We start from the raw sequence: 13,404 nt of genomic DNA, 5'->3' as shown, positions 1-13,404 counted from the left end.
AGAGCTTTCGGACCCTCCATAGCAATGCAACTGACACGTTCAAGGCCCAGAAAGGTAGTAAAGACATTGTTAAAATAGTCCATGTGACATCAGTGGTTCAACCGTAATTTTATGAAGCTACGAGAATACTTTTGTGTGCAAAGAAAACAAAAATAACGAATTTATTCAACAATTTCTTCTCTTCCGTGTCAAGTTCATGACAGTACGATGCATCTGTATGGTGTCGTTGTGCATGTGATGTTATTTTTGTTTTCTTTGTGCACAAAAAGTATTCTCGTAACTTCATAAAATTACAGCTGACCCACTGATGTCAGATGGACTATTTTAACGACGTTCTTACGTTTCTGGGCCTTGAACGTGTCTGTTGCGTTGCTGTCTATGGAGTTTTCAGAAAGCTCTCAGATTTCGCAAAAACATCTTAATTTTTGTTCCGAAGATGAACGAAGGGCTTACAGGTTTGGAACAACATGAGGGTGAGCAATTAATGACAGAATTTTCATTTTTGGGTGAATTATCCCCTTAATTTATCATAAAACCACTGGTTTATAGCACAAATAGTACTGCACTTTGTTATTTTTGCCTCCGCTCACTCAAGCCCGCCGTGTGTGGAGGAGAAACAATAATGTACAGTATGTGGAAAATATCTTACAGTATGTGGAAAAAACCTTAAAGTGCATAAACACATTTCATTACACCAATTACACAAAATAATGTTATTTTTAGCAACATCATATGACCCCTTTAATTTCATGTTGCAAGGATACCACTGCACTCTAGAATGCTTGATTCTGATTGGCTGACAGATATTACAGTTCCATAGATTGGCAGTTTATTTCAGTCATCTTAAATAGTTCACAACATCAAGGCCCAATCATGGCTGCCCGAGCGAACAAAAAGACACATAAATGTAAGCATTAATAAAGATTTTAATGAAAAGTAATCTTTTTTACTTAAAGTAATTTGTTTTATGTTACATTCAATCGTGAGTTCATATTTACGGTCATGTTACTCAAAGAAATGTTTGCAAAAAAATCGCTAAAGTTTGATAACGTCATATTACAGACTGCACGATAGTGCCACAACATATTTTAATGTCTGATCAGAGGGGGAAGGGGTAGGCGGAGGGGTAGGGGAAGGGGAAGGGGAAGGGGTAAAAAATAGTCCCAACAAACACAAACAGAAATGTCTTGTCAACATTGTCAATATTTTTATTTATTTATTTATTTTTTACATTTCTCATTAGTGAAGTGACAACTTGGCTAGTTTTAAGTAGTTAAAGAAAGATAGAAAAGCGCTGCTGCTTGACACTGCTATGAGACAAAGTCAGATTAAGTTCTTGACATTGAGCTAAGAAAAGGAAGCATACAAGAGCCGTATAATCCTTTGTTAGAATGATCTGCGACAGTTCAGACATCAGTGTTATCATTTGTCAGCTCTAATCGTAGTATTACTGTAAGAATGCAATGCATGCAGGACTGGCATGTGGGTCAGCTGTTTCCAATGACATCTACCAAACGTTTAAGCTTGACTGGTTCTTGCTTACTCATCTCAAAGAATGGGAATCATCAGAGTTTTTTGAAGAAGCTTTACATATTTTTGATTGTTAAAATGATGGGAAAAGACACTGACGTGGATTATTTGGAAGCACCAGTATACCCAAACTAGCCAGTCTTGAAAAAAAGATGATAACAGTGTTCCTTTAACACTGAAGATAAAACTTTTTGTTAGCATGATGTCACAACAAACCAATTTCCTCTTTGTTTTAAGATAACTTCTGCAAATGAGTGGATGATCAGCATTATCCAGCCCTACAAATGTTGAATTTAACCCAGCTATGGGAACACATACTGTGGCTCTTAATGTACGTATAAAGCATATCCAGACCAAAGGTCATTGATAAGAGGTAAGCTGATGATTTAAAACAAAGTCTGCACGAGGCTTAAGATTTGTTAACAAAGCGAACGCTCACCTGACCGGCTTTACAAGCTCTCTCTCTCACCTCTCATCTTAAAAGCCATTGAGTCAAAAAAGCCAGTTTGACTGGAAGAACATCTATCGGCCCAGCCTTCAGATCAGCTAACTGCTGGTGAGGTAATGTGAGCAGAGAGCTGGGTTAACGCATCAACATCCGCTTCCACAGACTTAGACAATGATATCTATAGACGATTACGCTCCAATGAAACTAAGGCCCTCAGATTAATCCTTGAGGAAATGATGTGTACTTGCTGCAATTTTTGTTTTTAAACTACAAAAGTGCCTTTCAAAAAAGAAGGTACTGTAAATGTCATAAGGGTAATTTTAATGACATCTGTACGATAAACGTGTAATGACACACTACCGTTCAAAAGTTTGGGCTCCATAAGATTTGTTTTTGAATGCTCAGCTCACCTATGCTACATTTATTTGATACAGTAAAAACGGTAATATTGTAAAATAATATTACAATTTAAAATAACTTTCTATTTTTATATATTTTAAAATGCAGCTTATTCCTGTGATGGCAAAGCTGAATCTTCAGCATTACTCCAGACTTTAGTGTCACATTATCTTTCAGAAATCATTCAAATATGCTGATTTTGTGTGTGATAAACTTAACATATGCTTAATATTTTATGCAAACTGTGAAACTTTTTTTTCAGGATTCTTTGATGAATAGAAAGTTCACTACTTCAAAGTTAAATTCAGCACACACATTTTTTTTTTAATTGCCAAAAATGACTGAATGAATTGACTATTACATTTTTTGAAGTATTTAATTTATTAGTTCTCACATTTGACCTCAATAATGCATTCCCAACAGATTATTTACAATAACTTCCAGGGTGTGGATTTTTAAAGAAAATGATGTCAATACAACTATTGTTATTTTCGTTTTATTATAATGAGTAAATAGAGCCACCGTTCAGCTTCAGTACTGCCTGACCTACTATCACAAAAATTGTTTATTCTCTCTCTGCCGTTCTCAGGGGCTTGGCAGTAGCAAACTTGAGAAATTAATTTAAGAGGATATCTGGTGGATATTTCTAGGTGAAGGTTCACAGGGAGGCAGATGGAAGCTGCAGTCCAAAACAACCTCAAAGAGCGAGCTCGAGTACCTAACTCTGCAAAGCTGAAAAAATACATTTTATAACAGGCTACTTCAAGACATAAATTGCAAGGCAAGGCAAAAGTCGCCACCGAGTTCCCATGATTCAGTTCAGGTGACAAAAGATGCATAGCCACAGCACTTGTCCTATGATTCTGCACACGTTTATCAAGAGAAGCTGAAGAGTTTTGAGCAAAGATTCAAATGAAAACTTGAGGCTGAAGGGGTGGGCTTTCTGGTTGAAGTTCCAGTAACAGTTTTGTTATTCAGAGAGGTATGGGGGATGGAGAGCATTGAAAAAGCACAGCAGTATAGCTTCCTGGGTAAAACTATCGAGCCTTCTCCTTTTTCAAAGCCTTTATAATGCCCTCAAATTGTTTTTACACCCTGATTACTTCAGTTAATATTTGCTATTTTTGCATATCTGAAGTCAATAACTGAAGCAGATGCAGTGAGATTTTCCGCATTGAGTTGCTCAGCACTATTTGCATATGTTATTACCAGTGGTGGACAGTAACGGAGTAGTTTTACTTCGTTACTGCAAAATAAATACTCATCTATCAGTACTTTTTACTTAAGTACATAAAAAATCAAGTACTTTTGTACTTTCACTCGAGTAAAATTGAAAACTGAGTACTTTTACTTTTACTGGAGTAATATTTTATTATACGTATCTATACTTTTACTCAAGTACTTGATTTGTGTACTTCGTCCACCACTGGTTATTACACAATACAAAAAGCACACAAACACAGTTTAGGGAGGGTTTATGCCGCTTCCCGGTAACATAAGTACGTCCAACCCATGAGTTAGCAACTGCATACAAAAAGTGGTGGCCAATGACAAGATTACAGCTGAGAGGGGAGTCGCTGCAGCGGTCCATATTCTATCACCAGGGTGTTTTTGTGTTGCCTCATGGCCTGTGAATGTTACACCTTAGCACATAGTAAAAGTCCACAGGGAGGCAAAGTAGTGTCAGGAGGGGAACTCCCGTCACAGCGGGGTTCCTGCACCTTTCCCACACAACTGTTTTTCCCTCCAAAAACAGCCCATCCTTCAGGCAATCAGATGTAGCCGTTAAATCAGCTCACGAGGGGTCTCGGTTTAAATATACTCTTAAAAACAAGGATCCAAATGCGGCTTTCGCTGCGATGCCATTTAGGCTCCCTAAAGAACATTTCAGTGAACAGTTCTTAATAAAAGAACCTTTTTTCTTAGTGTTTTAATAATCCAAAGAACCCTTTTCTACTATAATTTGCGTGAAAAAAGCCCAAAACAGAGCCCTTAAGGAGGCTTCCTCCCACTTGTGCTGAAAATGCCAAGTTTTATCACTTGAGTACTTTAGTTTATAAACCAAGGGAGCTCACGTGCCTCTGGAGTGTTTATGTATACACAATGATATAAACCGTGGTTTATGCCAATTAACTGGGTCAGGAGGGCGCAGTGTAAACATGTCAATCCGTGCAGCTAAACACACTGCTATTTTATTGTTATACTGAGTTGAATTAATTGGAAAAGTGCTGATGGTGGATGGCTTGTTTATGATGTGCTCTGTTGGGTGGCTGGAGGGTGTAGGACGGTCTAACCCCCACTGACACTCACCCGAGTAGAGTTCCTGGGAGGTTCGCACCTCCGGGAGGGATTATTATCCTGTCAGGAGCATCTTCACAGCAACTTAACAGGATCATTTCAAACCCCTGAGTTGTTTTCACAGCCTTTATGGGAATGGTCATTCCAAATGGTCAGAGGCGAATGAAGCAATGCCACATGGGAAACCATATTTGAATAACAACAAGGTCTCTGAACTCTGACCTTTAGGTTCTATTCGGGCTCAAGCATTACTTCAACACGAGTTTAGCCCAATCGACAGCATTTGTAACAATGTTGATCACACACACAAAAAAGAGGCACTTACAAAAGAAGCAAAATTAATTTCAAAAAGTTTTTAAAACTTTATAAAGACATTTTATAAAATCACTTACATCACTTCTGTTAAAATTTGTAGTACTTGATCTGTAAAGCTGTTCTTGTAATTTTTACGGTCATTTTACACTGACATGGGAACAAAGCTGTAAACTAGATATACAATACCATTCAAAAGTTTGGGGTTAGCAGTTTTTTTTTAATTTTTTTAAAGAAATTAATACTTCTATTCAGCAAGGATGCATTAAACTGATCAAAAGTGACAGCAAAGTTTTCTCTCAAATACTGTTCTTTTGAACTTTCCATTCATAAAAGAATTTTAAAAAAGTTTCCACATAACTGTTTTCAATATTGATAATAATAAATGTTCCTTGAGCAGCAAATCATCAATAGAATGAGTTGATGAGGATCATATGCCACAAACAACTGGAGAAATGAATAACTGAAATCTCAGCTTTGCTATCACAGGAATAAATTATACTTTAAAACATGAAAACACACAGAAAAGGTCCATGTGTGATAATGTTTCAAACTAAAACCATGTTAACAAATATTGTTGAATCCTGTTATACTAATTTTAAAAAAGTGCCTCGTAACTCAAATCGTGATTATTTTCTGTTTTTTTTTAAAGAAAGAGGAACATATTCAAACTAATTTCCCTTAGTAATCAATGACAGATTTGCCATCGTTAACTTGTACTGAATCTAGAATATTAATTTAAACACAAGGGGAATTTGTGTTCTTAATCATTGCTTTTAAAAGTGAAGGGAATGTTTCACTGCGTGTAAATACAAAGCAGCATGAACACAAATAAACAAATGGGTGGTTTCTCTTTCCTTTCCCCAAACAGTTAAACTTGAATGACAACTCTTACACGTGTCTATGCAACAGGCAGCGAGTTCCTATAAGGAACTTGCAGAATATTTAAATACGGAGGTGGCATGGACAACATTTCCTCAGAATATGTAAAGGTTAGCAGAATCCTAAATAAAGAAACACAACAACAAAAGTCTTGTGTTTTCACAAAACCACAGTAAGAGCTATAGTGTGACGAATGTTCACAACAGCTGTGCACCAGAAATACTGTGAAACTGATATTGCAAGAAAGCTTCACTTGCCTTCTGTTGTCTGACCTCTAGAAAGCATCTACTTGGTACAGACCACCACAGTATACATTTCCACTTCCCATTTATAAAATTTAAATGCGATTCAGAAATGAATAACTACTTCATTTTTAAGGAACATTCATCACTTAAGTAGGCCAACTCAGAAGCTTTGTGATGCTGTGAACTCCGCAATAAGAGCTCAGATAGACGTACAGTGAGTTCTGCTTGACATCCTGACAAAAGCAGGAACACAATTAAATGCGGACCCACCAAAAAGTAAATAAAATGGATTAGCATAATCCCTCAAATGACCCACACCAATGGCGGCAAAAAAATAAAAAAAATAAATAAAAAAAAGAGCTGAATGATGCACTGATACTCCATACTTGAATAAATCAAACAAAATCTATGTATCAAATAAACGAGCATTATAATGTTTATTAAAACGGTTTTGTTCATGTTTTCACTTTGATTTTTTTAAATAGGAAAAAATAATTACCAATACAATGCCCATTTAAAATGTCACACGATTAAAAGAGTATAACCAGGAAATCATTACCATCATCATTAAAGGGGTCATATGATGCGATTTCATGTTTTCTTTTCTCTTTGGAGTGTTACAAGCTGTTCGTGAATGAGGGACTTTGTAGAAAACAAAGCGTTTGAGAGAGGCAGGGCATACAGGACCTACAATAATGTACAGTATTTGAAAAATAGTGTTTTTTGAACATTAAAACATGTCAACATATTCTGTTACACCAAATAATGATCTTTAAAAAAAAGCATCATATGACCCCTTTAATATAAACTGATTTGGTTCCAGTTACCAAATATTGGCACACATGTCCCTCTAGTGGCTAATAAAAGGTCAGAATCATAAGGAAAAACAATCAGCTATAGTCACTGCAATATTAACATAGAAAAATATTTAACATACTACAAAGTGTAAATATCAAAATCAGGAGTGTACCTAATTATATGAAAAAAAAATAAATAAATTTAAAAGCACTACCAAACATAAAATGTCAGATTATAAATGTTTTTTTTTTCTTTTTTATAAAGTTTAAAGGACCCAGTAAGTTTGAGGATGAATACTACATGCATCTAACAAACCACTAACATGCAACAGATGTAGTGTTGGTGATGATACAAAAACTACTAACAATACACTTATGGTTCATTCTTGGGATTTCCAATCTTTATCCCGTTTCAAAGAAAGACTCTGCAGAGTAAAAGAAATAGAGCCATAAAATATTTATAGACACAGAAATGTCAATTATGCAAAACATGTATAGTATGAAGGATAACATGAATCATTACCTCGCTGTCATCTGGACTGTGCAAGAATCTCTTGACAGCTCCTGTACACTTGAACCAAACAATTCAGCCGAGGCTTTGAACTCTGCCAGAAGAATGCAACATGTTAATTTACAAACTGACATGCCAAAGATTGCTATAATCTTGCTTTTGCAATAAACAACAGCTGCTTCATACCTGGAAAAGAGGGACAACACTGGTCACTGTCTCAGGATCTGCTGGGTCCTTTATCAGAATGCACAAATAGTATATAATGCCGTGCTGAGGTGGAAACATGTGATACAAGGGTGATTATTTTTAGATCACAAAATCAATCATGCACAAGAGTCACAGGAGAAAACGGCACGTTTACCATATAAACAGCCTCGTTGATCACAATGTCTTTCAGCTTGTTCATCTCAATGAAGATCGTACTTTCTCTTCCAGATACGTAAGATGAAGACAGCTGGACACCAAGGGAACCGATTATGAGAAGGGTCTCATGGTCCACCTTCACAAAGTGAATATGAATCATCATCCCCGCCAGAGTGAGGATGCACGCGACAGGACAGTCGTGTTCTAGACATTTAAAAAAGTCATTAGTAGTGGAATAATCTCATTGTACTATTGGAATATAAGCTTATGAGTTCATATTCTTGCAGTATCAGATGTTCTTACCTCGGTGAAGAAAAATACAGCATAAGCAAATAACCAAACGAAACAGGTGTAGACCATCACCTTGCGCAAGGACAGTTTCGGTGAGGTGACGGTAAACTCTCTGCAGAAAGCAGAGCGAGTTTGGCAGTCTAAAGAAATAGAGTAGCCATTTATGTCTGTGAACTCTTCCTCGGCCATGTTGATCACAGTCAGAAAATTATATGAATAAGGATTTAGGATTAAATAGCTTTGCTTTGACAGTCATTTGACAACAAACAGTGGGATCTAGCCATTTATGTCTGTGAACTCTTCCTCGGCCATGTTGATCACAGTCAGAAAATTATATGAATAAGGATTTAGGATTAAATAGCTTTGACAGTCATTTGACAACAAACAGTGGGATATTCTTCTTATGGGGTATGGCGTTGAATCATTAATAGAAAAGAGCTTTTCCGCCACCTAGTGGACTGGGTGTGAAAAGAGTAAGAATTTGTTCCCATTGACCTTTTTCAGGATAGAAAGGCCCATTTAATTTTACGTGAATAAAAATGAGGGCCAGACAGTGGGTTGCCGCTACTGTTGTGTACCTAAATATCGGCCATTTATTTAAAATGTATGTTTAAAAAAATAAATCAAAATATCTGTTGTAAAAATTTGACAATTCTGTATACAGGTTCTATATCATGTCGAATTTTCAAGACAGTATATTGTTTAGAATGGTCTAAATGTCTGTCCTTCAGAACTTTGCTGTCATTATAAAAAAATTAAGTGTTGTCTGAATGGTCCATACGATAATTTGTTTTTACTAGTGACAAGTGACTTTTTAACAGCATAATCTTTGTGAAAATGAACAAGGGACTTTCAACTTTAGGATACTTATATATATTTGAGGGATTATGCTAATCCATCTTATTTACTTTTTGGTGGGTCGGCATTTAATTGTGTTCCTGCTTTTGTCAGGATGTCAAGCAGAACTTATATATATATATACGCGCGAGTACTCGTTCCAGAAATAATATTCTTTAAAACAATATAGCCTACTTTGACAAATATAAGTGATAACTAAATTGTATAGGCTACTATTTACAATTAAATGAAAGTCTAATAGCTTAAGCTTTACATGTAACATTAAATAACAGTTAAAACTTGAATCAAGTACTTCACATGTGCTTTAAAATATTAGTTTACATATTAAGTGTACTTCTTTAAAGCACATCAAACAATTAAAATAAGTTAAAATGTGCTTTAAAAATAATTTGACATTATAAAGTGCCTTCTCAAAAGTTTAAGTGTTAAGAAACATGAAAGTGTCCATTAACATCATTGCATTACTGTCTGCAAGTACAGTTTAAAACATAATTTTAAGATTTGAAGCACACTGAAAAGTGCAAAAAAAAAAAAAAAAGCACACTTCTTTTTCAGACAGGAACGCCCAATGAGAAGTTATTACTCTGTCGCCTCATATGTACCCAAAGATGTTCATCTTGCATCATCTTGTTTTTGAAATCATATAGCTGTTGACCTCTGCCCGCCCCAACTTTCCTGCCACATCCTACAAGTAAATACTGCTTGTGGAGAATGGACTCCGTTTCCCATCTGGCTTTGCGGCTGGTAACCTTCGACTTCCGCTCCAGTGAAAACAAGCCGATCAGCTGATCTGACCTGGCAACAACATTCACCCGAATCTACCGGGGAGGGGAATCATTTTACAAGCTGGTGGGGAAAAACAATTCTCTTGACATCAGCCGGCTTATTAATTTGTGTGTTTATCAAAGGGTCGTTGTCGTGTGTGAGGTTTCAGGGAATTCAGCAGCTTGTTTGATGAAAATTGCGGTGTGATTCTGGCTCGAAATCAGCTTGTTTTGTTCGGCCAAAGCTGGGTTGATCAATGTGTTGTTGGGTGAACATACTTTAAGGACAGTGTGTACGATACTAAACAATTATTAATTCCGCTGCATTAGTCAGATTTCTAACCCCCTAGTATTTTTAGTCTTTGAAATTGGAGGTGTTTTACGGACACGTACGCTAAGCTTAGCTAGCTCGAGTAACAAAGCCCAGGACGGTAACGACACCCGAATGTATCTGTTCTTGGTGTTTACATCTGCCAATAAATACATGTCGATTTTTGTTGCTTGTAGTTCGTAAGTTTAGACACTTTAGACTGCTTGATCACTTTAAAATCAACCAGAAAGCTAGACAAGTCTGACCTAGTGCCAGTGCTATACGGGTGTCAACTGATCTAATTATAGTTCATATTGAATATTTGATTTTAAGCCAGTGTCATAATTTGACACCACATTTCGAATTCCAATGAAATTCAAGGCAAACGAGTAAGATGCTTTGTTTAAGACCTCAAATGCATCATATTTGAGGAATTATATCTCATATCTCTTGTTGATTGTACATTTAGGTTGGTCTCTGCTGTAGTTTGTGCAACTTTGAGGAATATCTAGTCAGTATATTTACTGAGGGATTTGAGTACTTTAAATTCGGTCGCTTCCGTTCGGTTCGCTACCTCGCTGTTATATTTAGACGTATAATGAGCTGTCAGGGCTCGTCGGTGGAGAAGGGGGTGAACGGCGTCCTGGTTTGTCAGGAGAGTTATGCCTGCGGTGGCTCCGACGAGGCCGCCTTCGAGTGCGACGAATGCGGCAGCCTGCAGTGCGTCCGCTGCGAACTGGAGCTCCACCGTCAGGAGCGCATGAGGAACCATGACAGGATCCGAATCTCACCTGGACACGTACCCTACTGCGATTCGTGTAAAGGGGACGGGGGCGTTCCGAACGGGGGTCGCCTGAGAGCAGTGGTCCGCTGTCAGGGATGTAAAATCAACCTGTGTTTGGACTGTCAGAAGCGGACTCACAGCGGGGTCAGTAAAAGAAAGCACCCCCTCACCGTCTACCCTCCTTCGAAACCCGCGGAGAAGAACTGCAGCACTGGAGTTGAACAGCTGGATGCCTTGAAAGCTAAACTGGAGCAAGTCACCAGCTTTCTTCTAGTGGATGAAAAGGAAGATATGCAAGTACGTCAGCTTGTGTAACTTTTGAACTTTCTCCCGTTTTATACAACAGTTAGTTCTGGTCCTCAAATTTGATTGGCTGAGTGGCGTTAAACGGGTTCTCATTATGAAGCTAATTGAATAAAGCTAGACCCTCTTTTTTGTAAAATCGGAAATGGATCTCGCGAATGGAAACGGATTTGTGTGCTTGAAGTCGTTATATATATATATATATATATATATTGTATTTGAAAATAGATAATGACACGATTGCTTTTTCGATTTTCCAAATGTGGAATTTTCTCAACTAGTCAGGCGGAGTGGAAAGTGAAAAACATGGAGTGGAATGATCACAGAACGACTTGAGCTGGAGGGGAACTTACTGTCGCTCCGCTCCACTCAATTATGTTGTTCCAGACCAGCTTTTAGCCTGTACATTGCATTGTGACAGGCAAAGCGCGATACTTTTCGTACTCTAGAACTGCTTATTGGAAGAAAATGGCAAATTACCAAATGTTGTCTCAGAATTAAGTTTGAGCATACAATTTTGATTTTATGCAAATGTTTTATGCAAAATAAACATAATAATAATAAAACCCCCTGATACAAGGAAAATGTGTGATATTGAGTGAGGTGAAATGTAACATTAAGCAACATGTTAATTTCCACAACCTGAACAGGTGAAGGATGAGGAGTTCGTGAGGAAATTAGCCTGCAGGCCCGAGGAGCTCTTGAAGGTGGTGTCCATTTTCGGCAACACTGGAGAAGGCAAATCCCACACCCTCAATCACACTTTCTTTTTGGGTCGTGAAGTTTTCAAGACATCTCCAACCCAGGAATCCTGCACTGTTGGGGTGTGGGCAGCACTGGACCCTGTCCATAGGGTGGTGGTTGTTGACACAGAGGGTCTCCTGGGGGCAGGAACTAACCAAGGACAGCGAACCCGCCTCCTTCTGAAGGTGCTTGCGGTCTCTGATCTGGTCATCTATCGGACACATGCTGACCGGCTACATGATGATCTTTTCAAGTTTCTTGGAGATGCATCAGATGCGTATCTAAAACATTTCACGAAGGAGCTGAAAGCCACAACTGCACGCTGTGGTTTGGATGTGCCCCTTTCGACTTTGGGTCCTGCTGTTATAATCTTCCATGAGACAGTCCACACCAAGTTATTAGGCTCAGGTCAGTTTTGGATGTTTTCTACTTTGCTGTCCTACTTACCCAACAATAATAAGTTAGGAATGACACTGAAAGATAAGGTAAGCAAAATAATAAAAGCATAATACCTCTCTTTTGCACACATTGTAGACAAGCCATCAGAATCGGCCGAGCGGCTTCTTCAGGAACGTTTCAGAAAGCTTGGCCTCTTTCCGGAAGCATTCAGCTCTATTCAGTACCGGGGCACTCGAACCCACAACCCCCCGACTGACTTCAGCGGTCTGCTGCGCAGCGTGGAGCAGCAGTTAGACAACAACACTACACGATCTCCACGGTCTGCCGGTGTCATCTATAAAGCCTTGCAGGTAATTTTTTTTTTCATTGATAATCTCAATAACACTTTTAGCTCATCAATGATATGAAAGGGTGGAAGAGTTGGTTTGAAATTTTCTCAACAACTTTTCTCTAAAAACATTTCTTTTTTTATCTGCTGAAGTGGCCTGTTTTTGTCACATGACTATTTACAAATCTTAAGCTCTGGCCATGACATATTCCAAAAGACATTTGTGCTATTTCTAGTTATCAATTGTAATGTACAGTAGTTTGTGTGGCTGATCAAGCTCTTGTTCTCCAGGCTTTGAGTGAGTGCTTCAGTGGAGAGATTCCTGATGAGAATCTGGCAAGCAACTCTTTTTTTCCAGATGAATACTTTACCTGCTCCAGCATCTGCCTCAGCTGTGGGTAAGTCTTCACATCTCAGGAATCACTCCACTACTGATTTCAAATCTGTTTCACATTTTTAAAGCAACACTCACTTAGAAGAACATACTCTCTGCTGTTCAAGAGTTCGGGGTGTATATTTTATTTAACAGAAATTTTTTTTCAAAAACTACAACGAACGACTCGTTTGGACTACAACGCATATTTTCCGGGATTTGTGATATCACAAATATCGACGAATGGGATGAGACCTGGTTGAGCTGCACTAGAGAAGGCAACGAGTGTTATCACTATGTCGGAACCACTGATTTCTAGTCGTGTCCATTTTTGGAAGGCCAAACAAAGTAGTTTCGCTTTCACAACGAATCACAGCGTCTCACACACGGTGGCCTAGAGTGAGCAGAGGTGGGTGGGCCTGAGAACGGTGCGGCCGGCGATTTCGACGAAGGAGCGTCCGGAAG

At 38.2% G+C, this 13,404-nt stretch overlaps 1 protein-coding gene and 1 pseudogene across 1 annotated transcript in view; one reads left to right on the top strand and one right to left on the bottom strand.

Annotated features, from left to right (window-relative positions):
• Positions 1-6,915: 6,915 nt before the first annotated feature.
• LOC107659177 (phosphatidylinositol N-acetylglucosaminyltransferase subunit H-like) lies at positions 6,916-8,348 on the bottom strand (annotated as a pseudogene).
• A 1,168-nt stretch (positions 8,349-9,516) lies between these two features.
• Positions 9,517-13,404, top strand: part of LOC107659174 (zinc finger, FYVE domain containing 1) — a 10,135-nt gene continuing 6,247 nt past the window's right edge. The window contains exons 1-4 of the mRNA XM_016448019.1: positions 9,517-11,089; positions 11,746-12,247; positions 12,374-12,588; positions 12,858-12,964. Of these exons, the coding sequence (XP_016303505.1) occupies positions 10,607-11,089; positions 11,746-12,247; positions 12,374-12,588; positions 12,858-12,964 (1,307 nt within the window). The 5' untranslated portion in view covers positions 9,517-10,606. The remainder of the gene's footprint in view (positions 11,090-11,745; positions 12,248-12,373; positions 12,589-12,857; positions 12,965-13,404) is intronic.

This window comes from Sinocyclocheilus anshuiensis, unplaced genomic scaffold, assembly GCF_001515605.1.
Source record: "Sinocyclocheilus anshuiensis isolate Anshui unplaced genomic scaffold, SAMN03320099.WGS_v1.1 scaffold423, whole genome shotgun sequence".
Lineage (NCBI taxonomy): Eukaryota > Metazoa > Chordata > Actinopteri > Cypriniformes > Cyprinidae > Sinocyclocheilus > Sinocyclocheilus anshuiensis.
The sequence above is the reverse complement of the archived record's forward strand: the minus strand, read 5'-3'. Positions and strand labels throughout refer to the sequence as shown.